General features: G+C 35.3%; 1 protein-coding gene and 1 long non-coding RNA gene across 5 annotated transcripts in view; one reads left to right on the forward strand and one right to left on the reverse strand.

The window, feature by feature from the left end:
- PDE7A (phosphodiesterase 7A) overlaps nucleotides 1-27,376 on the reverse strand; it is a 128,185-nt gene that overhangs the window by 91,398 nt on the left and 9,411 nt on the right. For 2 of the 4 annotated variants that reach the window (XR_012093695.1, XM_073018127.1), the window contains exon 2: nucleotides 14,201-14,325. The exons of the other annotated variants lie outside the window; for them this stretch is intronic. Coding sequence is in view for 1 of the 2 variants with exons in the window: in XM_073018127.1 (XP_072874228.1) it covers nucleotides 14,201-14,325 (125 nt within the window). In the remaining variant the exon portion in view is untranslated. The remainder of the gene's footprint in view (nucleotides 1-14,200; nucleotides 14,326-27,376) is intronic. 4 annotated transcript variants of the gene reach the window in all.
- On the forward strand, nucleotides 1,797-19,011 carry LOC140712201 (uncharacterized). Its single transcript, XR_012093696.1, has 2 exons — nucleotides 1,797-9,403; nucleotides 14,249-19,011. It is a non-coding gene; the product is annotated as an uncharacterized lncRNA (long non-coding RNA).

The raw sequence follows: 27,376 nt of genomic DNA on the forward strand, positions 1-27,376 counted from the left end.
GCCTCAGCCTCCCAAAGTGTTAGGATTACAGGTATAACACTGTGCCCGGCCAAAGCTGAAAGTTTTAATTCACTATATGAACAGTTAAGAATCAGTTGGGTATAGTACAAGCAGTTCACTGCTGATGACTAATATATATTTAAAGAGCCCCTTATTTAGAACCTGGGATACAAACTGGTACCACGGTAGCTTTGATTATTTGAGGTAATGTTTCAAGTACATTTGATTTTAAAATTATGACTCATGTTCACTGGAAAGTTTCTAAAGTGTTGGGCAGAACACAATTTTCAAAAGTAGTCAAGTAAACATTTAATTGAGCAGCAGAGACTACCCTATATAAAGAAAATGAAATATGGTGCTGTAGAGGTTAAGGCTATTCCATCTGGATGCTAATCTACCATGTTGACTTCTGATGAACCTGTTCTGGGAAGGCCTCTAAGATTCCAGTTTATCTATTGTTTCCTGTGTAACAGCACAGACTTACCGTCAATCTTGCTCTTAGGTCAAAACAACCTTCACGTTATCGTTTTTCAGTTGTCCTACACATTCCTTCTGAATCACGTACACCCCTTTCCTATGGTGTATAAGCCCTGGTGTGAGGGATAATGTTGCTGCGGATTCACCCTCGTGTCTTGCTGCTGCCTAAGACACAGGCATGGCTTCTGTTGGAAAGTCCCTATCAAATGCTTCTTTCTGAGAAACTGGATATGTTAGCCACTTTCTCAGCTCTCTCAAACTTTGGGCATAGGTTTGCACAGACCTGCACACCACAGAACAGTCACTTACTGTATTATTATATTTTAAAACTTATATGATTCTTACATCACTGTTTGAGCAAACACTGGTGCAAACTTCTGGAAGGTAATTTGGCCATGTTTATCAAAGACTTAAAGCTGCACCTAGCACTGTAACTAGTTACACTACTTCTAGGAATCTTTAAGAAAACAATGATGGATGAGCATGAAGATTTAGCAACAAAGATTTTCATTACAGCATTGTTTATAATACTGAAAAACAGTGTTACCTGAATATAAAAGTAGAAATATGAAATATTTACAATCATTTAAAGTAAATGCTGCAAAACATAAATTTTCAAACTATCTTCCAACTGATAATAATGTAATTCTTGGACGCTTTTAACTATTTTACATTTGTAGTAAAAAAAACAATGTACATATTCACTTTGTAAATTCATAAAGACAGAAAGTAGATTATCAGTTGCCACAGGCTGAGGGAGAAGGGAGTGGGGAGTGCCAATGGGTATAGAGTTTATTTTTGAGGTGATAAAAAAGTTCTGGAATTAGAGTAGTAAAGGTTACACAACTTTGTGAATAAACTAAAAACTACTTAATCGTACACTTAAAAGGGTGAATTTTATGGCATGCAAATTTCTTTAAAAATGCACATATTCAAACACTTTAGAATTTTAACTTGGTGGGACTCCTACCAAAATATTAACTTACGTTGCCAGATAAATGTGTTTATATGAATCTTAAATTAGGCTGTCCCTTGGCAGCTCTGTGCATGTATGTGAATGTTTTACACGTTACTGATTCACAAAGTTTGGGCTCTGCACTGGCCTTCATCCAAGTTGGAGCACATGTCAGAAATTCATTCCTTTTCCATGTAGCTGTCCAGTTATTTTAGCACAATTTGTTGAAAAGGATATTCTTTCCCCCATTGGATGGCCTTGGTACCCTTGTCAAAAATCAGCTGACACAGACACATTCGTTTATTCTTCTACTCTCAATTCTGTTCCATTGATCTATGTGTCTAAGCTTATGCCAGCACCCCACTGTCTTGATTACCATTGCCCTGTACTAAGTTCTGAAATCAGGAAGTGTGAGTCCTACTTTTTTTCTTTGTTTCAAGATTGTTTGTGCTATTTTGGGTCCCTTGCAATTCCATATACTTTTCAAATCACTTTGTCAATTTCTATAGTAATCTGCTGGGATTCTGAAAGGGACTATATTGAATCTGTAGATCAATCTGGGGAGTACTGCCATTTTAACAATATTAAGTTTTCCAGTGCATGAACATGGAATATTCTTCCATTTATTTAGATCTTCAATTTCTTTCACCATTGTTTTGTAGTTTTTCAGACAATACACTTTGCACTCCCTTTGTTAAATTTATTCCTAAGTATTTTATGCTTTTTCATGCTATTAAAACTTGAGTTGTTTCCATTTCATTTTCAGGTTATTCACTTCAAGGGTACAGAAATACAAGTGATTTCTGTATGTTGATCTTGCATCCTGCAACTCTGCTAAACTCATTTATTAGTGCTAAAATTTCTTTAGTACATTCCTCAGTATCTTCTATATAGATAATCATATCATCTGTGACTAGAGATAGTTTTACTTTTTCCTTTCCAATCTGGATGTTTTTTATTTCTTTTTCTTGTCTAACTGACTTGGCTAAAACCTTTAGTTCAATGCTGAATACAAGTAACACCAGCAGACATCCTGATCTTGTTCCTGGTCCTACAGGGAAAGCATCCAGTCTTTACCATTAAGCACAACATTAGCTGTGGGTTTCGTATAGATGTAGCCTTTATCAGGCTGAGGAAGTTCCCTTCTATTCCTAGTTTTCTGGGTGGTTTTATCATAAAATGATGTTGGATTCTGTTAAATGCTTTTCCTGCATCTACTGAGATGAGCACGTGGCTTTTTTCTTTTATTCTACTGACATGTTGTATTACAACAATAGCAAAAGAGACAGAACATGGGTCAGTGATGATGATTCTGAGCTGCTGAATTAACCATATCTGGAGCCACTAATCCCTGGGTCTTCTAGGTAAATCTTATTGTATAAAATAATTTGGAACAAGTTTTTTGTTTCTTGCCACTAAAGAAATTCTGGCTGATACAACGAGTGACATGCTGGAGCCTGCTCATATTGGTTCAGGACAGCCAGTTCTATACATGTCTTCCCCACCCCCATTCAGTGATACTGCACTGACAGCTTCAAATCAGCCATGGTAAGAAGATGTACACTATTTAATCTTTATTGAAGTATAGAGAAGACTGGAATAGGAACATTCAGTGCTGGTAGTTAAAATGAGCAGAAATTGGTAAGCACCATTTTTCTTTCAGAGGTCCAGTTGCTACACATTTACCAGCATACCACTGGATACAACTCTATTTCAAAGTTTTCTTTTCATCAAATCTACCTTTTTATTCCCATAAAAGTTAATAATAATAAATAAGTTATTAAAATAAGAATTTTACCAACAAAATACTGTATATATCTGGGTTTCCAATAAGGCCTTATTAGAAAAAAAACTCCCGTATTTATTTCTATAAAAGAATATTTCAGAATATGGAAAACTACCAACATTGTAAGTTTTTTTAAAAAAGAAACTGACTATGAAACAGTACACACAGTAGGAGAATCTATTTCAATGAACAGATAATAGGACTGCTGAGCTAAACACCAATATGTTCACAATGTTATCTCTGGGTAGTAACATCACAAATGATTCTTATATTTTTGCATGTTCTTTCCCTTGATTTTTAATGATGAACATGCAAACTTATTAAGAGTAATAAAGAAAAATACAATTCGTATTTTCAAAAGGAAGAAAATTACGTAAAATACAGTAATTTTTGTCCATGAGCACAAGAAGACACTTTTTTTCCTTCCATTTTATCTAGGAAGAACCTATGCAATTCCTTGCAGGTAGGAAGGTAGCACTAATTCTTAAACTGGGTGATTCTTTGTTGCTATTTATAATACAAAGTTAGAAACTTGTTCTCTACCTCAAGAAAATGTAGTCATAAATTGACTTACGATATGCATTATAAGAAAAGTGCTGTATTCTTCACACATAATTGCTTTGAAAATAATGTGATCTGATTCATGAAATTGCATAACCTCTACTCCTAAAGAGGATATAGTAAAGTGAAGTAGTACTGGACCAAGAGTTAGAAGATTTGGTTTCTGGTTCTAGAGTTAAACCTTATTAGCCATGTGACCTCTGGCAAGGAGCAATCACTCTGAACCTAAATCTTCTCATGTGTTAAATGGAGCTAATAACACCCATTCCTCTTGACAGGATGAAATAAAGTATATGAAGACTATCAAATGAAAGATGGTATTAAAAGCACTGCTTCATTACATAAACATTGTAAGTCTTATAACAACTGTATTTTGTTCCATTTTGATACAAAAATCAGCTTTATAATCAGGAAGTTATGATGCCAGTTTCTCTGGTAACAGGTTAATTTGCTCAGTGCTTTGAAGATCTTTGTATCAAAAAAAGTTTTAAAAATATTTTCTTTACTGCTTTACTCTTTTAAATTTACCTCAAAAAATCCAAGGATGATGTCAACAGACTAGCATTACCACAACATGACACTAGAAAAGCCAAGGAAGCTATAGATTGATTTCAATAAGAAATGTTGCTGTAAAAGAAACTACCATCAGAGTGAACAGGTAATCTACAGAATGGGAGAAAATTTCTGCAATCTACCCATCTGACAACAGGATAATATCCAGAATCTACAAACAACTTAAACAAATTTACAAGAAAAAATCAAACAACTCCATCAAAAAGTGGGCAAAGGATATGAACAGACGCTTTTCAAAAGACATTTATGCAGCCAACAGACACATGAAAAAAGCTCATCACCACTGGTCATCAGAGAAATGCAAATCAAAACCACAATGAGATACCATCTCTCACCAGTTAGAATGGCGATCATTAAAAAGTCAGGAAACAACAGGTGCTGGAGAGGATGTGGAGAAACAGGAACACTTTTACACTGTTGGTGGGAGTGTAAACTAGTTCAACCATTGGGGAAGACAGGGTGGCAATTCCTCAAGGATCTAGAACTAGAAATACCATTTGACCAAGTGATCCCATTACCGGGTATATACCCAAAGGATTATAAATCATTCTACTATAAAGACACATGCACACGTATGTTTACTGAGGCACTATTCACAATAGCAAAGACTTGGAACCAACCCAAATGTCCATCAGTGATAGACTTGATTAAGAAAATGTGGCACATATACACCATGGAATACTACGCAGCCATAAAAAAGGATGAGTTCATGTCCTTTGTAGGGACATGGATGAAGCTGGAAATCATCATTCTCAGCAAACTATTGCAAGGACAGAAAACCAAACACCGCATGTTCTCACTCATAGGTGGGAACTGAACAATGACAACACTTGGACACAGGGTGGGGAACATCACACACCGGGGCCTGTCGTGGGGTGGGGGGATGGGTGAGGGATAGCATGAGAAAAAATACCTAATCTAAATGATGAGTTAATGGGTGCAGCAAACCAACATGGCACACGTATACATATGTAACAAAGCTGCACGTTGTGCACATGTACCCTAGAACTTAAAGTATAAAAAAAAATACTGCTGTAAAAGCCCTGAGTAAAATATTAGAAAGTAGAGTCATCAATAGAACAATATTTTTTTTTTGTTTTAAAAGGACAACATATTTTAACCAAGTAAAAATCATCCTAATTTTTAAGGATAAATTAATATTAGAATATCTACTAAGGTAATTTACTGTATTAGAGCAAAGGTGAAAAACTTAAAAGTATCTCAATAAATGACCCAAAATTATGTGAATAAAATAAACAATCACTCCCATATAAATATTCCTAATATTCAAACATATTTTAAGAAACAATCATTCCCAAATAAATAATTCCTAATAAAGTAAGAAAAAGGTAAAACTGTTATTTGCAGGTGATCATGAAACAGACAAGAAAGGGGGCTGAAAAACTATTAGAAACAATAAATGTAGTATACAACTGATTTACAAAATTAATTCAAAAATTAATAGTTTGCCCACATACAACCAATTAGGTAGAAAACATAATGAGGGAAAAGATTCAGTTTATATCTGCAACTAAATAAAAGTAAATCTGGGTATAAACAACAAAAATTATAAAGGCCTCTATGAAGAAAACTGTAATCTCTATTGAAGGACAGAGAAGACTGAAACAGGAACATTCAGTGCTAGTAGTTAAAATGAACAGGAGGAGGAAGTGCAGAAGAAAAGGAGGAAGATGAGAGCAACTTTACCAGTCAGGTTCCCAGCAGAAAACTGACGACAAACTCAAGGAGGTAACTGAAGAGAACTTCACGGAGGGACTATTAACTGAGGTCTGACCAGGGTGCAGCACCCAGGGGCTAGCAATAGTGGAAAGCTGTTACTACTGAACCCTAGTGAAGACTCTCACTGTGGGAGAGAAGACGAGAAGTGTGGTCTTAGGTAAACAAATACAGCCCTCCAAGGGGAAAAGCTGGGAAATGTACCCTAAACTCTCTCTCCTCCCACCCGCCCATCTCCTGCTAGGCCTCCCATTGGCCAAACCAACCAGAAGCCAGATGGCATGAGAGGCTAGATGATTCCACAGAGGTTAGCCTCTTTTGGCAGAGAGCAAGATGAAGAGTAGAGAATATATTCGAAAGAGCAAAAGGAACATCTAGCACAGCAGCTATTCTCCTTTGACTGTTTATGCCAGGCACTGCTCTAAGCACCTTATTTGGATTAATCCTTTTAATTCTCACATGGTCTAATAATGCCAATTAACCCTAAACTACAAATTCAAACAATTCCAGTAAAAATATTTGGTGTGTAGTTAGAGGGAAGAAGGGAGTTTTTGACAAATGATAGATTCTTCTAGAATAATAAACATACATGCAAGATCAGAGAGGGGGAAAAAAGAAAAACAGTCCTATCAAATACAAAACTAAATTATTAAACTATTAATTTAAATGGTTTGATACTGGAACATCAATAGACAGATCAATGGAAAAGAACAGAAAGTCCAGGCCAGGTGCGGTGGCTCACACCTGTAATCCCAGCACTTTGGGAGGCCGAGGCAGGTGGATCACTTGATCCCAGGAGTTGGAGACCAGCCTGGGCAACATGGCAAAACCTCATCTCTACAAAAAATACAAAAAATTTGCCAGGTGAGTGCGTGCATCAGTGGTCCCAGCTACTCAGGAGTCTGAGGTGGGAGGATCGTTTGAACTCAGGAGGTGGAGGTTGCAGTGAGCCAAGAATGCACCACTGCACTCCAGCCTGAGTGACAGAGCGAGATCCTGTTTCAAAAACAGAAAAAAAAAAAAAAAAAAAAAGAAAGTCCAGGAATAGAACAAAATACATGCACAAGAATTTCACATGTGATAGAGGTAGTGTTTCAAATAAATGGAGAAAAGATGCAGTATTTAATAAATGATTTCGGAGAAACTGGCTAGTAAGTAGAGGAGGAAAGGCTAAATTACTGCCTTATTCCTTATACCACAATAAATTCCAGATGAAGCAAAGATCAGAACATGAGAAACAAACTGTGGAAGCAGATTCAAAAAGAATAATGTAAAAGAACTGTATAAGGACACAACAATGAAAGTATTATCTTAAAGCAGAAAAGATAATATTCTAAGCATGATATAGCACCAGAAGCCTTAAAAGGGGGGAAAATATGACACATTTAATTAAATAAAACCACCACACACAAAAAATCTACCATAAAAAGTCAAAAGATAGGAGATCAGATAAAATACTCTTAATATTGTAATAAAATCTCATTTTTCTTATATTACTCTTGCAACAAGATAATGACCAGATACATATTTTTGAAAAATAGAAATGCTATTAACATAAAAACATGCAGAGCATCACTTTTAATAGAAGCAAAACAAACCTAATGAGATAGCTTTTTATTTTAACCATCACACTGGCAAGGATTAGAAAGACTGATAATACCTCACTGCCAGTAAGGGTATGGAGATAACAAGAAAGAAACAACAGATACCCTGCATTATTGAAAGGCTCACTAGCCAACTCAGGAACCAAACACATTAGAAAAAATTTTCAAATGAACCTTCATTATCTGGACTGTCCCTACACTTGCTCAGGAACTAAACAGATTTGGATAACACCATATCCCTTACCATTTGAACTCACTCAGGAAAATATTTGGACGGGGTAGGCGCTGTGAAAAATACAAATAAAAATACAAAACATACAGTTTTGTAGTGAGAATGTAAGTTAGCATAATCCTTTCAGAGATATCAAAGTTATAAATGCACACAGCTTCTGACCCAAGTTCTACCACTTCTAGAAATGAATGTCACAGATATATTAGCATAGGAATGTAAATATGTATGCACAGGATATTTACTGCAACACTGTTTGAAACACTATTAAAAAAAACCACACACACAAGAAACCTAACAACCAAAAAACTTAACAGCCTAAGCATCTTCATTAGTAGTGACCTGATTAAATTACAGTCCATTTACAGAAAGTTATGAAATCCTAGTTTTTCAAAGATGATTGGTATGTACTGGGAAAAGACCATTTAGTGAATCTTCTTAGACCAGGAACCAAAATGTAATGTAAATATTGAAAATGATAGTTGATTTTCAAATTTTGACTTGAAAAATGAGATAAAAATACACAAGTTTAAATTATTTTATATTTGACAAAATTTAAGTTATAATTTCAACTGCAAAATTCTTAGACTAAAAGAATGAATCAAGCACTGACTTTATTTTTTAGTGTAATCTTTTTGACAAAATTGTACAATAGCACTATTGGATATCCTTCATGTTTTTCTCTTATGGGACAATTACAAAGAAGATATTCTTGCAAAAATTCTGAAGGGTTCCATCCATTTTCCTACGGTCATCAAATCAGGCTTCCTTATAGCATCTATTATATCATCAACCTTGATAATTTTCTCTTCAACTGTCAATAGCTTTGAGTTCTTTAATATCACACCCACGAACTTCATAGACACCTGCATATTTTGCAAGATGACCAATTTCAGTTTGCAAATGATTTTATTCTCTTTTATTAAAATTGTTAATAAATGGTCAGGGCAACATTTGAGTGGAAACTAATTTTAAAAGTGGTATTTTCATTACTGAATTTTTTTTTCTGAAGACCTTGGCTTACATAACCAATGTAGTAACACAGATGCTAAGCAGGTGATTAAATGAAAATGACCTATTATACTGATATAAAGATGTTCAAGATACATTTATTTATAGAACAATATGTAGTATGATTCCATTTGCTTAAAAAGGACTTTCATATGTGTATATATAATACATACATATATAATATGTATGAAGATATCTATCTTTATATGTGAACAGATTTTCAGAAAAAGCATTCAGGAAACTATAAACATTGCTTAACTCTGGTGAACTGCTAAGAGGTTTCCTTTAATTGTATTTTATATCCTTCTAAATTATTTAATTTTGGCCAGGTGCAGTGGCTCATGCCTATAACCTCAGCACTTTTGGGAGGCCAAGGAGGACAGATCACCTGAGGTCAGGAGATCGAGACCAGCATGACCAACATGTAATCCCAGCACTTTTGGGAGGCCAAGGAGGACGGATCACCTGAGGTAAGGAGTTCAAGACCAGCCTGGCCAACATGGTGAAACCCCGTTTCTACTAAAATACAAAAATTAGCTGGGTGTGGTGGCGGGCACATGTAAACCCAGCTACTCGGGAAGCTGGGGCAGGAGAACTGCTTGAAACCAGGAGGCAGAGAGGTTGCAATGAGCTGAGATCGCACCACTGCACTTCAGCCTGGGTGACAGAGACTCCATCTCAAAAAAAAAAAATTAAATTTGCTACAAAGAAGTAATAATACACACTTACAATGATGCTGACAACAATATTTATAATAATGTATTTACAGTAATGGTATGTTGATGATATAATTAGGTTTTAAATTAAATACATAGTAATGATAGATAATCTATGATCCCAGCTTTCAGGAGTTTAAACTAAGCCCCAACTTGTAAGAGCCATTAAATTTAGAAATCTCAAATACTAATTAGTTAAACCATTTAAATTACATTCTTATGCAATGCTCAATGCAAGGCTCAATTACCCTAGTGGTTTTTTTCAAATCTAATTACTTCAGACAGAAAACCTTTGTTTACCTCTTTACACTTTATAGACAGGATCTGGTCTCTGATTACCAAGTTGTGAAATAAAATCTGAGATTTAAGCAATAGGCAAAAGATAAGTAAAACCAACTCCCGATCATGACACAAAAAATATCTGTGCTCACTGAAGCAACTTCAACTGTTCTAAAACCTCTCCCAAGAAAAAAGAGAGATGTGTTCATTTTATACTAAAATTTCAGTAAGTGTCAAAATCAAAATATAGTCAGATGATTCTCAAAGTGTGCTACAGGGAGACCCAATACCTTTTCAAAGGGTCTTAGAATTATACATTGTTAAAAGATCTATTGACAGAATAATGGATTTTAATGTAACAGTACAAAATATTCATTGATATGGTTTCAGATCCTACATTGTAACTAACTTTTACAGAACTATCACTTCTTGAGTTTTACTGTCATATCACAGAATATTCACCATTATATGAAAAGGCTTCTAAAATATACCTCCAACTACATCTTAGTGGGGCCTGATTTTCTTCACTTACTTAAGCCAAAGCAACACACAGCCAAAGCAACAAAGCAACACAACAAAGCAACAAATTCAATGCAAAGTCAAAAGTGAAATCCAGCTGTCTTCTATTAAGGTAGACCTTAATGAGATTTGAGAATGTAAAGCAATGCCACTCTCCTACTTCACTTTGGAAAATACATATTTTCATTTAAAACATGTTATTTATGTTAACATGTAATTGGTATTTCTTGTAAATGAATAATATTTAGCTCTTTTCTCAGTTTTAATTTCTAATACAATAAATATCACTACATAAAATCCACATAAACAAAAGCTCTTTCGAGTTCTGAGAATAATAAAAGTGGAAAGGAATCCTGAAACAAAAAGTTTTGAGAATCATTGTCACAGTCTATTCTATGAATCAAAAGGCAAAGAGGTGAAAGCAATTTGCTTACAACTAGGACAAATGTGCAGAAGGTGAATGTTAGATACTAAATTTGCTTTTTAGATAGAATTCAATGCTTTTTAAAGAGATGAGAAAAAATATATTTATAGTCTTCTATATTAACCTACATATTGACATTTCCAGTGCTCTTCATTTCTTCCTGTGGATTTGAGTTTCCATCTGGTGTCATTTCCTATCAACCTAAAGAACTTAATCTTTTAGTATTTATCAGGTAGGTCTGATAGCTACAAATTCTGTCTTTGTGTAGGAATGTATTTATTTCACCTTCATTTTTGAAGGTTAGTTTTGCTAAATATAGACTTCTTCACAGACAGTTTTCTTCTTCCAGCACTTTGAATATGTCACCCCACTACCTTGGGCCTCCACCAATACTGATGAGAAAGCAGCCCTTAGTCATTGCTGATGCTTCCCTCTGTGTAGTGAGTTGATTTTCTCTTGCTGCTTTCAAGATATTCTCTTTGTCTTTCAGGAGTTTGACTACGTCTAGGCATGGGTCTCTTTGTATTAATCCTAGTCACATTCACTGACCTTCTGGATGTGTAATTTAATGTTTTTCATCAAATATGTGAAGTTGTCCAAAAGGTCATTTTTCTGACCCTTTCTCCTTTTGAGACTCTCATTACACATATGTTGTACACTTAATGTTTTTTTACAGATTTCTGAGGTTCTGTTCAATTTTCTTCTGTCCTTTTCCTGTTTTCAAGATTGAATAATTTCTACCGGTGTGTTGTCCAAGTTCATGGATTCATTTTCTTGTCATCTCAAATCTGCTATGAACCCCTCTAGTGAATTTTTAATTTCAGATATTGTATTCTTCAACTCTAGAATTTCCATTTGATTTTTAAAACTTTTAACTTTGCAATAAATTATTTACAAAAAAGTTGCAAAGACAGTACAGAGTGTTCCTATATATGCTTCCCTAACGTCAACATTTTCTCCTAATGCTAATTAATATCTTACATAACTGTGTTATACTTACATATCATATACATATATAGACATACATCTACAAATAAACATGTCTCTATATAACACATTTACATTGTTAACACACATAATAATGGAGGTGTCTTACATAACCATGGTACATTTGTCAGAAATAACAAATTTCCATTGGTGCAACAAAACAAACTAAAATATAGACTTTATTTAAATGTCACCAGTTTTTCTATTGTTATTTTCTTGTCCAGAATTCAATACACAATGCCACATTGCATTTAGTCATCATGTCTCTTTGCTCTCCTCTGACCTGTAATAATTCTCAATTTTTCCTTGTTTTCCATGACCTTGACAGGTTTGATGAGTACTGGTCAGGTGCTCTTATGGAATAACCCTGAGTTTGGCTTTACCTGTTGTTTTCTCATGATTAGACTCAGGTTATAGGTTTTAGGGGAGAACACTACAGAGGTGAAGTCCCTCTCATCATATCTCATTATATCAAGGAGTGGTTTTTTAGTTATTAAAAAAATAATTTCTATATTCTTGTTGAGAATCTCAATTTGTTGACATTGTTATACTTTAAATAGAATTTCCTTTTGTTCTTTTCACATATTTATAGTAGTTTAAGTCTTTACTAAATCCAGTATTTGGGGACAGAGACAATTTCTACTGACTTTTTTTTCCTTGTGTATGCATCACCCTCTGTTTCTTTACATGTCTTATAATTTTTTTTGTTGTTAAATCTAGGGATTTTAGATAATGTAGCAACTCAGAATTCTGTTTTCCCCATTAAAGGTACTGTTGCCATTTTGTTTCTTTTTTGTTTAGCATCATGATCAAGACAAATATGTGAAATCTGTCTCCTCTATGGTACACAATCATTGATATCTCTGCTCAGTTTTTTTCTTAAATATACTTTCATTTTTTATTTTTTAAGCCTGCCTCCCTAGTTGTTGTCCCTTTGCACAATTTAGTAGTCACTGTGACACTGAACAGAGATTGTGTTCAAATACTTCAAGATAGCAAGGCTTCCATCTCTGTTCATGGGCATATGTGTGGGAAGGGAAGTGCATTCAAAGTTCAGTCTGTTTTCAAGTTTGCTCTGAGTTGAACTTCCCATAGGGAGAAATTTCAAGTCTCCTATGTACAAGTATGTACCTTTGGAACCAGCCAAAAGTATGTGAATACCTTAGGCTTTCTAAGGTCTCTGTTATGCATATGCACAGCCTCATCCAGGAATATTCTTGCCCCAAACACTACTGAACCTTCAGGCTATTTGAGCTGAGCCCCTAGTCTTCCCTTGTACTTCTGGAAATTCATATTCACAACATTACCTACCACTCCAAAGAACTAAGCCCCCTTCAAACTGAGGTCCTTATGTCCTGCTTCTCACTGGCAGTACCTCCATGTTAACCAAGCTGGGGCAGAACTGGGGGAATGTGAGTAGCCTCAAGCTAGAATGGCCACTGATTCCCACTGTTCTCGCTCCAAATTCAAGAGCGTAACATTTTTCAAAGTTTTATACAATTGGCCTTTAGTCAATCTCCAGAGCACTGAAATGGCTGCTTTAGAAAAGTAATGTAATGTTGGGTGTAGTGGCTCATGTCTGTTATGCCAGCAACTTTGGGAGGCCAAGGTAAGGACTGGAGGCCAGGAGTTCAAGACCAGCCTGGGCAACATAGTGAGACACTGTCTCTACAAAAAAATATATTTTAAGTTAGCTGGGTGTGGTGGCACATGCCTGTGATTCCAGCTGCTCTGAGGCTGAGGAGGAAGGATCACTTAAGTACGGAAGTTCAGGGCTGCAGTGAGCCCTGACCACACCACTGCACTCCAACCTGGGTGACAAGAGTAAGACCTTGTCTCAAAAAACACAATTTTTTTTTAAGAAATAAAAATTCTATTAAAATGTTCATATTGTTTGGACCAATCATTCCACTTCTATAAAAACCATCCTTAAAGAAATAACACCAAAATATAGAGAAAACTGTAATTAGCATGTCCTTACAAAGTTATTGCTAACAGCAAGAAATTTAAAGCATGTAAGTATTTAGCAGAGTTAGATATTAATAAAACCATGGTACACACATCTGATACATTATATAATCCTTAAAAGTTAAAATTACAAAAATTATTCCATTGTAAACTTCTTAATTCTTCCCATTGACAATAGTAAGATTAATTTTATTCAAGTTGTGGCACAATACTAGTTGTCTCCCAAAACATCTATTCTCATATACTTCCTGAGCATATAATCAGCCACACAGGCTCCATTGCCCAGCCTCCCTAATAGGTAGGCATAGCCATGTCACTACGTTCTCACCAATGATGCAATGTGAATGAAAGAAATAGCACAACTTCCTGCTCACCTCCTCAATGGCAAACTGTACTGAATTTCCTCTTTCTCCTCCCCACAGGCTGAAGTGTGAAACTGCACAACCACGACAAGTGGATCCCTGTATTACTTCATGGAGCAGAATAGAATATCTCCAACCTATTACATGACAGCAAAATAAAATGTTATCTTATTACGAAGACTAAGTAACCATAAAAATCCACATTTTAAAAAGTATTACACAGCCAGGTGTGATGGCTCACATCTGTAATCCCAACACGTTGGGAGGCCGAGGCAGGCGGATCACTTGAGGCCAGGGGTTCAAGACCAGCCTAGCCAACATGGCGAAACCCTGTCTCTACTAAAAATACAAAAATTAGCGGGAAATGGTGGCACATGCTGGTAGTTCCAGCTACTCAAGAGGCTGGGGTGGGAGGATTGCTTGAGCCCAGGAGGTGGAGGTTGCTGTGAGCCGAGATCATGCCACTTCACTCCAGCCTGGACGACAGAGTGAGACCAAAAAAGAAAAAAGGAATTATATCCCCCAAAGCTATAAAATTAAATGTACCAAATGATCAAAACTACCTTAAAATATGTATATAAACATAGTAATACATAAAAATAATATTTGGTGGTAGAATTATTAATTATTCTTTATCAGACTTTCAGGAATATTGTTTAAATTACTTGGACAATTTTAAAAGTTGAAATTCTTTTTGTTTGTTTTTTGAGATGCAGTCTCGCTCTGTTGCCCAGGCTGGAGTGCAGTGGCACAATCTTGACTCACTGTAACCTCTGCCTCCCAGGTTCAAGAGATTCTCCTGCCTCAGCCTCTCAAGTAGCTGGGACTACAGGCGACCAACACCAAGCCCCGCTAATTTTTGTATTTTTTGTAGAGACAGGGTTTCACCATGTTGGCCAGGGTGGTCTCGAACCCCTGACCTCAGGTGATCCACCCGCCTCGGCCTCCCAAAGTGGGGGGATCACAGGCGTGAGCCACCACGTCTGGCCGAAATTGTTGACTTAAACAACTGAGGATATAAACAGTAAAACAGTGAAAAGCAGTTCCAAAACAGATTTAAGAAATTTTTATCCTGGCCGGGCGCGGTGGCTCAAGCCTGTAATCCCAGCACTTTGGGAGGCCGAGACGGGCGGATCACGAGGTCAGGAGATCGAGACCATCCTGGCTAACCCGGTGAAACCCCGTCTCTACTAAAAAATACAAAAAACTAGCCGGGCGAGGTGGCGGGCGCCTGTAGTTCCAGCTACTCGGGAGGCTGAGGCAGGAGAATGGCGTAAACCTGGGAGGCGGAGCTTGCAGTGAGCTGAGATCCAGCCACCGCACTCCAGTCTGGGCGACAGAGCGAGACTCCGTCTCAAAAAAAAAAAAAAAAGAAATTTTTATCCTATTGACTTTCATATTATAAAACATGGGTCCTCTGGCCAATATTCCAAATCCAAGGTGCTTGGTCTGCAACCCAGTGTCATTTGCATTCTTTAATAAGAATTATCTACTCATATTTCTCAAGGACACTAGCTAGTAGCCTTAACCAGTAAGACTAACTCCATATAACTAAACAAGCCTTTTTGACTTTTTTCTTCTTTAAAAAAATCTTTTTTGGCCGGGAATGGTAGGTAGCTCACGCCTGTAATCCCAGCACTTTGGGAGGCCGAGGCGGGCAGATCAGGTCAGATCGAGACCATCCTGGCTAACGCGGTGAAGCCCCGTCTCCACTAAAAATACAAAAAATTAGCTGGGCGTGGTGGCAGGGGCCTATAGTCCCAGCTACTTGGGAGGCTGAGGGAGAATAGCGTGAACCCGGGGGGCGGAGCCTGCAGTAAGCCGAGATCGCGCCACTGCACTCCAGCAGCCTGGGCGACAGAGCGAGACTTCGTCTCAAAATAAATAAAATAAATAAATAAATAAATGAAATAAAAAATAATAGAATTTTTAAAACCTTTTTTATTTGTATATGTTTTAGAGAAAATAATGCCTCAATGCAAGGAGATATGAAAAACAGACCTAAAAAGCTTTATGAAGCTTCCCTTAACCTAAAAATCAAAAGGATGAGCGCTGTTCCCACTGTGAAAATCATAGCTTCTCATAAAATAGCAATTTAAGGTTAAAATTCCCTCCTCCCCAAACCAAGAAACTAAAACAGCCCAACCCAAAGAAAGCAAAATAAATGTAAAAACTTTGCAATCCTCTCATATTTGAAACTATATAATCCCTCTAAAAATATAGCCAATTTATACAGTATCTTGACGGTCCCCAAAACAATTAAGTTTTGAAGGGGAAGAAATGTGTATAACCCTGTAATATATTGCTACTGCAAATCGGTCTAATTATAGAAGTGGTACCCCTGACTCCCTAGCAATATGTACCGTAAATGTCCATTTTTAGAGCTGTGCTGTCCAGTGAGAATCACTAGCCATCTGTAGCTATAGCATATTTGAAATGGTGATAGTCAGAATCAACATGTGCTCCCAGTAGACAATACACACTGACTTTTGAAGACTTATTATCTAAAAACTATATATACCTTTGTAATTTTGATTACATGTTAAATTGATAAAGTTTTACATGCAGTGACTTAAATAAAATTAATTTCATGTTTCATTTTACTTTTTAAAATATGGCTACAACAAAATTAAAAATTACATATGTGGCTCACAGTATATTTCTACTGGACACCAATGGTGTCATACCTGAATGAGCTGATACAGTTTCTAATAGGCAGAATTTCACAACCATTGCCTTTTGGCTTAGTACTCTCTAGTTGCATACTTTTATGTTGAAAACAAAGAGGGTATGTTGACCTGGGGTTATGTCCCACAGAGTACTAAAGATAAGGGCTGCCTACAGTCATCCCACTACTCAACAGGGACCAATCTGTTAGAATAAACAAGGCCCCAGGAGAAATCCAGAGACCTCTGTAAAGTCTTCAAGGGCTAGAAAACTGCCCCTCATTCTGACCTTGCTGTCCATCAGCTTATATGAGAGACTGTGAATGCTATACCACTTCAAGAAGCTCTCCAGAAAACGTTTGTCATCCTAAGAAAAAACAGTAGCCACCCTGAGATGGCATATGGTACTTCAGAACAGAAATGACTGAATGCCATGGCAGAGAAAGGGGTGGCATTGTGGGAAGGAGAAAAAAGGAGGAAGTGTGGGTAGAGCGGACAGCTGGACTCTCTGTAGGACTAGGTCACTGACAGGACTTGGTAACGGTTTGATTCACTTTCTACGTTTGCAGAATACCTACTTTGCGTGAAGCACTGGGCTTACGAAAGTGAAATAAACAGTGTCCACTCTTAAGAATCACATATTCTAACCAAACATACTGAAATCAGAACAGAGCAGTGGACAAGGTCAGCTGTGCTAAGAGTTAATCCTAGGCTGTAACCTTAAAGACAGAAACCAGAGTTCGTTAATAAAGTCAAATAAATCAGTAGAGAAAAAGCTGAGGGCAACTGGCATAAGGAAGCAAAGAAAGTTATGGATGCATAGTATCCTAGGGGTATGAGGAGTGCACTTCAAGAACCCTTTGAAGTGTTACAAACATTTCTACACAGGCTCCCCCACTCCCATGTTTGGAGGAGGTGGAAATAATGCATAGTAATTAACAGATTATCTGAGGCAGTAGTCTCCAAAATTTTAATGTATTTATTATCTTATCTATTTCATTATCTATTATCTATCTATATATACATACACAAACACTCTATGGAAAATAAATAAAACTAGGATCAAAAAAATTAAAGTTAAAAATAAATACAAGTAAAACCCTCAAGTTTCATTTTTCTATTTCCAGTGGTTCTTCTTGCACAGCCCACTTGAATTCTGCTCTAAGGTGTCCTAACATTAAAATAAAGACTTTTAAAAATACCACTGATGGGGAGAGGAGGGTGGAAAACCTCTAGAAAATTTGAAAAACCACACCTCAAATAGAAATGAGCTGAGGCCAACCACAAAAATCCTTAAAGTCGCTTCCAGAAAGGTTTTCTCCAAAAATGAATTTGGAGAATTTTCATTGTGAGACAAAGAAAACATTAAACTGAACAATGATGTTTCTACAGATTTCAGGTAATCTGTGTTCTGTTTTTACCTTCAAATTGTCCTCTTTTATGTTAATATTATTAAAAAATCCCTTTAAATGTTTCCAAGATATATAAATTCTCCTTAAAAACTTAAAAGTTTTAGAAAAGTAATCTAAAATGGGTCTTATTTTCTATTTTTCTTACTATAACATCACAAAATTAAAAATACTTGATTTAGGGGGAGACTGTGTGGCAACTTCTTTAACCCTGAGAATGCTTCTGTAGTACATTCAGTTATATGCATAAAAAATTTTCCTCCCATTCCACATTCTTAGGTCTAGAAAAATATTTATCTTGTCACCTTTCTTTATCATATATTAAAAACATGAAGAGATAACTAGTCATTAATTACTGACAATTAGCTATGCAATATATTAAGATCTTTATCAAACTAATATATTGACGACAAAAAGTTTACAAGTGGGAGATTTATAAAATACTAAAAACTTTTACTAATAATGAACTTACCCCTATTATTACATCATTACAGCAACTAAAGACTTACCAGTTAACATTTGGCAGTACAGGTAGGACATTAAAAATAAGGCAAAAAAATGGAAAGTTTCCCACAAATATGATAGAATGTTCATTTTCAATAGAAAATAATTCAAAAATTGATATAAAATATACTAAGTTGACAACAGAAAAACAAGAGCCAACAGAAACAACTTACAGAAGATACAGGCATACCTTGCTTTATTGGGCTTTTCAGATACTACATTTTTTTTTTTTTTTTTTTTTTTTTTTTTTACAAAATGAAGGTCTGTGGCAACTCTGCATCTAGCAAGTCTACCGGCACCATTTTCCCAACTGCATCTGCTCACTTCTTATCTCTATGTCACATTTTGATAACTGTCACAATATTTCAAACATTTTATTATATTTGTTATGGTGATCTGTGATAGTGATCTTTAATGATACTATTGTAATTGGGGTGCCATGAAACTTGTCCATATAACACTCAAATTTAATGAGGAATTGCTTCTTACTGATGAGCAAAGAAAGTGGTTTCCTGAGTTGAAATTTACTCCTGGTGAAGATGCTGTGAACACTGCTGAAATGACAACAAAGAATTCAGGATGTTACATAAACTCGGTTGATAAAGCAGGGTTTGAGAGGACTGACTCCAATTTTAGAAGAAGTTCTGCCTATGGATAAAACGCTATTAAACACTATCACATGCTACAGAAAAATCTTTTATGAAAGGGAAAGTCCATCAATGCAGCAAATGTCATTGTTGTCTTATTTTAAGAAATTGCCACAGCCACCCAACCTTCAGCAACTCCCACCCTGATCAGTCAGCAGCCATCAACTGAGGCAAGACCCTCCACCAGCAGAAAGATTACAGCTTAATGAAGGCTCAGATGACTGTTAGCCTTTTTTAGCAATAAAGTATTTTTAAAGTGTGTACATTGTCTTTCTTAGACATAATGCTACTGTACACTTAATAGACTACAGTGCAGTGCAAATATAACTTTTATATGCATGGGGAAACCAAAAGACTCACGTGACTTGCTTTATTATGTTATTAGCTTTATTGTGATAGTCTGAACCCACAATATCTGAGGTATGCCTATAGACAGAGCAGGTAATTAATAACAAACATATATTACAAGTTTAATATTTAACAAATTCCAGAAATGGAAACTAAATATATTGGAAATATAAATTGGCATAATCTTTCTGGAAACAAATTTGACAATATGTTTTGATCTAGTAATTACATTAGGAAATGATTTCAAAATTCAAGATTTATGCATAAAAATCATCACAATATTTCTGCACAAAAAATACTTGATTAAAATATTCTAAAATGTTAAGAGTGGTTATCTCTCAGTGGAAGAATTATGGATGGTCTTTACTTTCTTCTTTGTATTTTTTCATATATTCCATATATTCCATGTATTTTATAACAACCATACATTAACTTTAGTCCAAAAAAAAATTCAAGTTACTTTTTAAAGGTTCTTTTAACAAATATCACCCAGTTCTTCTTATAGAAACAAATAATGAATGTTTGCTATTTCTATTCCAACGGACTGGGCTCCTATTCTAATTCTGGATTTATACCTCCCACTTACCAAGAACATCAGCCTCCACAACAGCACAGCAGAGGAGCTTTAGTTAGAGACAGATCTAAGTTTAAATCCTAGAAATACCACTTATAGCTGTGTTACTTTGGGTACCTTACTGTTCTAAACTTCAATGTATTCTTAAATAAGACTTGCATATATTATATTTATATATTTAGAGATTAAGATAGTTCCAATATTACAAAGGGCAATTCAGAAAGGGTATAAAGATGAAGGTGGAATCTTGGAGGTGGTAGGTGGGAAGAATACAATTTGGGATTCATCCAGAGGAAAGTTATGGTGACATATGTTCTGACATGGTAAGCATGAGACTAAATGAGTAAGTTTTTCTTCATTCTTTTGTAAAGAACACTTACTATGTGATATACACTAGGGACAGAGCAGTTAATAGGGTAAATAGGATTCCTGTCTGCTGACCATATATTCAATGGCGGTGAAGGTAGGGGGTGAGGTGGAGGTGAAGGCCAGGCAGAGACATACAAATCAAATTAGTGAGGTGTGTCATAAATAAAGTGTAACAGGTAACGGGATAGATGGGGATGGGAGCTATTTTGAAGGGGATGGCCAATGAAGGCTCCTCTGCAAAGACTGAGCTGATACTTGAATGACATGGAGCTATGGGAAGAGCTTGAGTCTGAGAAAACAGCCAGGGCAAAGACAAAGACGAGAACAAAGCTGGCATGTTCACAAACAGCAGGGAGACCACTGTGAAAGGAGAAGAGATTGAAGAGGTAGCAGGAACCAGATCATGTGGGGCCATATCATGAAAAGGAGTTGGAATTGTGTTTTACTGTGATGAGAACATGCTGATGTTTTCAATAGACTGACACAATCTTACTGCATCTTAAAAATTACTTCAACCAAACAGTGGAGGCAGAATTCTAGTGACAGGAGGCTACTGCAGCCGGCTAAATACGCTTTGAACTAGGTAGGACTGATGGCACTGCAGTGGCAGAATAAAACAGAATTCCCATGGAGACTGATTTCAACTCTATCTTTGAAACCAAACACAAAGATATCACTTCGTAAAAACTTTCCAGGTTCTCCTACCTTCAGGTGCCATCACTTAACTTCATATACCATTCTAGTGAGAACATGTATCAAAATGTATTGTAATTATCTATTTACAAAGCTACTTTTTCTAGTGGGTCAAATTCCAAGAACGAAGGCAGAAACAATGTCTTCTTTATCTCTGTAATGCCTAGCAGAGTGCCTGGCATATAATAAGTGCTCAATAAATCTGAATGAAAAAATGAACAAATAAATTTGAAATAATCAAAACCATCTGTAATAGTTTCCTAGGGCTGTAACACAGTACCATAAATCAGGTGGTTTAAAACAACAGAAATATATTCTCCCATAGTTCTGAAGGCTGAAGGTCCAAAATCAAGGAGTCAGCAGGACCATGCTCCCTTTGAAGGCTTTAGAGGAGAATCGTCCTTGCCCCTTTCTAGTTTCTGATGTCTCCCAGCAATCCTTGGTGTTCTCGGCTGGTGGCTGCATCACTCCAATCTCTGCCTCCATCTTCACATGATTTTCTTCCTTGAGTGTATCTGAGTTTCTGGGACTCCAGAGATACCACTCATTGAATTCAGGGCCTGTCCTAATCCCATATATTCTCATCTTAACTACATTTGCAAAGACTCATACTCCAAATAAGGTCACATTCTGAGATTCCTGGTGAACAAGAATTGTTGATAAATACTATTCAACCCCACTACACCATTAAACACAATGCATTGCCTTATAAAGTGGTAATCTGCCCATTCCAAAAGTGTTCCATAAAGCTAAATAGTCAAAATCAGGAACATGCAACAGAAGAGATTTCTGTAATGACTGTGTGTGTCCTTTAACCTCTCTAGTTTCAGCTTACTGATCTATATGTTATGGGAACTTTACAGTACCTTCTAACAGTAATATTCTATGATCTTAAGTCATAATTTTTCTTAATAACATTATAGATTTTACAAATATATCAGGCATATAGAGACCCTCAAATATTTTAGTTAATTTAAATGATAGCAGAAAGTTTACTTTCTTAGCTTTGAAGTAGGTAGAATGTTTTTTGTAAACTATTCACTGTAACACTTACTTTAATTTTCTTCATTTTTCATTAAGAATGCAGCGTATTCCTCCAAACATTATAACCCTATATAGTCACGGGCCAAATAACCACATTTTGTTCAATAATGAATAGCATGTATAACAGTAGACCCATAAATTTATAATACTGTATTTTTACTTTATCTTTTCTATGTTGAAATGCACAAATACTTACCATTGTGTTACAACTTCCTACATATCTAGCACAGTAACATGCGGTACAGGTTTGTAGCCTAGAAGCAATAGGCTACACCACACAGCCTAGGTGTGTGGTAGGCTCTGCTATCTAGATTTGTGTAAATATGATGTTCACACAACGATGAAATCGCCTAATGACGCATTTCTCAGTATGTATCCTCATCGTTAAGAGACACATGACTCTACTTTCATTTTAACAGACTATACCCTCTGAACACCTACATGCCAGGCATACAGGGATATGGCAGTGAAAACCCACTTCCAACTCACATACTTGTAACTTATTTAAACTATTAACTAACTAGACCTCAGTCTCTTCATAATTTAAAAATTCCACTTATATGATATTCTGACTAACAGACGTTACTTTTTTAATGGGAAGATTTCAAAAAATAGCTTTGTTGATTTCTGAAATGGGTATATTTTCATTGTTTAAAAAAAAATCACGTAAGTACGAAAATGGTAAAAATTATCAGGAATCTCACTACCCAAAGATAGCCACCGTTAACATTATACCGAATAACCTTCCAGATTTGGATGTTTTCACACATTGATATATAGTATCTTACATGATTTTATCCAAAAATACAGATGTAGAAAGCTGCATTAAATGGCATGTCTGTTAGATTGACAGGCATGCCATTTGGCAACTAGTTTTTTCCCCCAAAATTGTTATGTCTATCTTTCTATGACAAATATGGCTATTTGGCATTATTTTATTGGATACAGAGTTTTCTGTTGAATTAAAATACCCATAATTTATCCCATCCCCCCCCAGAGAAGCACTGAAATGAATTAAAATATCTATCATTACCAATGTTGCAAATTGTTACCAAAAATCTGTATACATATATCTTAGCAAAGGTTTGCAATTGCCCCTTTGGACAAATTCCAGGTCTGCAGAAAGGGCAATATTCTAATTTAAAATTTTCATTTGCATAGCTAGACCTTCTGTCCTCTCAAAAGGTTGACTCCAATGATACTCCAACTCCGCATGTAAAATTACTCATTTTCTTATATCCTTCCCAACAGTGGATTTTGTCAGTCTTCACCAATATGAAGGTACTCTTCTGCCAAAACAAAACAAAGCCAAACCATCTTTTACTTGCATTTCCTTTATTACTAGATAAGCTATATATGTTTTGCTACATTTATATTTCTTCTCGGAACTGCTTGAGTCTTTTGCTAATTCTCTACTGAGTAGTCTTATACTCTTGGGGATTTGATTGTATTATCCTTGTTAAAAGTAAAGAATCTTTTCATTTTACTTTTTAGAAAAACTTCATTGTTTTTCTTAAAATATATATTCACTATGAAGAATTCACACAAAAAGTAAAATTTTAAAAAATTTAAATTACTAAAAACTTCCACTACTCACCATTTCACACATAACACTGCTAGAGAGTGAGCTTGCTGTATGTTATGAATATTAACTTTTGTTCCCCAAGGTGAAAAAGACTTCATTCATAAGTTAATTTTTAAAGGTGAGTGAGATACGTCTTTCTTTATAAAAGGTTAAGTTGCACATAAATCACATTTCAACAAATCAAATGCTATCTTCCCAAATGACCTATACTTTTGATAATGACTTTGCTTTACCTCTGATTATATGTTAATTAAAAGTAACTCAGATATTTTTAGAACTGAGTGTGTTTGTACTCTTAACTTTTTCACATGATTACTGTGCCACAAACTGTTTCAGTGTATTAAAGAAGATATGACACCCAAATAACGTCCATTAAAGAAAGACGGCAACTAAAACAACTCCTACAGCTCAATCCTTTTATAAGGAAGCAGGGAATATAGCGAGAAAAGTAACAGATTAAAAGTTGGAAGAACTAAATTGAAAGCCCTAACTTCTCCACTCTCTTACTGTGTGATCTGGGGCAAATCACTTCATCTTCTGAGCCTCAGCCGCTAAATTTCTGAAATGTTGAGAACGGAATTATTTATAAAGTCCCTTTTAAGCACTGACATTCTGATTCCATAGAGTGCTGAAGTATGGAAACCCAGAACTAGTAGCAATCAAAACCCTAGAAAAAAAATAACAGATGTATAAGGTATTATTTCTGAATAGCTATGGAGAGCAGTAAAATACAGCAACAAGGTAGCAACAAGTAACAAAGAGAATACAGTAAACCAGCAGTCTACAAATTGGGTCATGCATACCCCTGGAAGTGTACGAGCATGGAGAGTTTCAAGAGAACTGATGATTATATTCTCAATTTCCATCTGTACAGTTTTCTAGAACCATTCTGCTGACACAGCAAGTCTGTTTTCCTTTACTTCCACTTCCTCTTTCCCTTTACCTCTTTCCCCTCTGCCACTTCATAAAAGAAAACTGTAACTCTCACACTTTCTGAAACTTGCTGTGGAGTACTGTCTTTGGGCTAAAAACATCCAGGTGGCCAAAACGGCATTTCAATATATTCATGTTGAGAAAGTTAATTACTCTAAAAACACTGACACCTTTTTTTTTTCTTTTTTTTTTTTTTTTAACATTTATTTTAAGTTCAGGGTTCTTTTTCAAATCAAGGTGTCACCACTTCCATGAAAATGAAAGGAGAATCAAACCCAGTTGCTACCTGATATAAGTATTAAAAATAATTTGATTATGGATTATTTCGTTTTATGCATACAACCTAGAAGAATGGGTGATACTACTAATACAAAGCAATATAAAGCACTTTTTAATAACCATCTACTAAATTCATAAGTGAGGTTTCTCAATACTTTCAAATATTAAAGTAAAAAAGGAACAGAATCAAGCAGAACCCCATCTTTTCTAATAATATTTATAAATGGATAAACTAATTGAAATAAATCAGCCCCATCTATCCCACTGAAAACGCATTTCTGACAAAATTTTACTTTAATACTTATTAAAATTTGTAATTAACATGTGTTGTTTTGATTGTCTACTGGCTATGACTGAAGTGATAACTCAGTCCAAAATAAATTTGACACAGAGCATTATGGACATACACAATTTTCCTATTTTTGTATTATAACTGTCCATAGAACTCAAAACTGAGGGACCATTAAAATAAAGCACTTTTTATTCCCCTCTACTAAATTCATGAATGAATTTCCTTTTGTTGCAGAAAAATATCACATAACGGATAAAAATGCTTTCTAGCATAAAAGAATATATTAGGATAATATGTAAAGAAAGTAAAACAAAAATGAGAGAAAATACAACATGATTTTTGATAAAAATGCTTTCCAGCATAAAAGTATACATTAGGATAATAGGTAGAGAAAGTAAAACAAAAATAGAGTTCAAAGAGAAAAAAAGACTATAAAAAATTCTGTTAAAATTAAGTCTGTTCATATATTTTTTAATGAATTGTTAAAAATCCCCTCATACACATTTAAAATTGTGATTTGAACACCAGCACTAGAAATTACATCATTTACAGATATTAAAACTCAGATGAAAAACTCAAGATGTGGGAGAAGGTACATAGTTCTTTGTTTTTCCAGTTCTTTGAAGGCATATGTGAGCAAAATGTTTGAAAATCCTTGTACTAAAGGTCAGAATATATCATTAGTGCTAGTCTTCCTACTGGACATCTTCACCTGGACATTCAGACACTTGAACTCTACATATTCAAAGTAAACTTATGAACTCCCCTCTACAAATACACACATTTGTTTTTGAAAGAATAAAAGAAAAACAAACCTGCCTCTTCTTCCTATTTGCAATTTTGTTACTAGCTTCATCATCTACCTGGTCTTTCCAAATTAAAAAAGTAGGAATACTTTTTACCTCCCAAAGCAAATCAGTTCCTAGGACCTAACTTCTAAGTTTCTCTCTCTTCCTTCCACCAGTGAGTGCCATTGTTAAAGATCTCTTCACCAACTGTCATCAAATAGCTCTTCTTCAAAACAGTAACTACATTTAATTTTACCTCCCAGGATCTCCCATGGAAAGTAAAACTACTTTACAATATTGAGAGCTATGCAAGTGTACCTGTCACGTCATGCATATATATGACTTACCAAAAAAAAAAAAAAAAAAAAAAAAACACAGAATCATGAAGGTGGAAGAATCAGTCACTCCCTTCAGATTATCCTTATCTAAATATCTTTCGAGCTGCTGTCTCAACAGTCACTGGTAGAAAATTTATAATCTCAGAGCTGCCTACCCTGTATGAACAGCTTTGCCAAAGATCTGGGTCCAAATACAACTCACTTGACTTATTAGTCCTAAATTAATTTGGTTAAAGAAGAGATTTACGTTAACACAAGAATATCAATAAAATTACATACAATTATAAAGAAGTTAAAAATTACTTACAATTTCACCACCCAGAGATAGCTTCAGTTAGCATTCTGGGATACATCTAGCTTTTTAAAATTTTTTGGCAAGCATGCATGGTATATAGATATATATGTATTTTGTGATTTATTTTTTAAAACATAATTAAGATAATCTGTAGATACTCTGGGTTTTTCCTTCACTTAATTATGTTGCTAGCATTTCTTCCATGCAATTAAAGATTCTTCAAATTCTTCAAATCATTTTAGTGGGTACACAATATAGAAATAATACTAGAATCCATTGAGCCATTTGTAAACTACATTTTTATATATCATTTAAATTCTTTAAGGCATTTAAGTGCCGACATAATACAGAAATAATGAAAAATACTATACTACATAATACTATAATCTATTTAATCATTTGTAAATTATGTTTCCAGTTTTTC

Source organism: Chlorocebus sabaeus, chromosome 8 (genome assembly GCF_047675955.1).
Source record: "Chlorocebus sabaeus isolate Y175 chromosome 8, mChlSab1.0.hap1, whole genome shotgun sequence".
Taxonomy (NCBI): domain Eukaryota; kingdom Metazoa; phylum Chordata; class Mammalia; order Primates; family Cercopithecidae; genus Chlorocebus; species Chlorocebus sabaeus.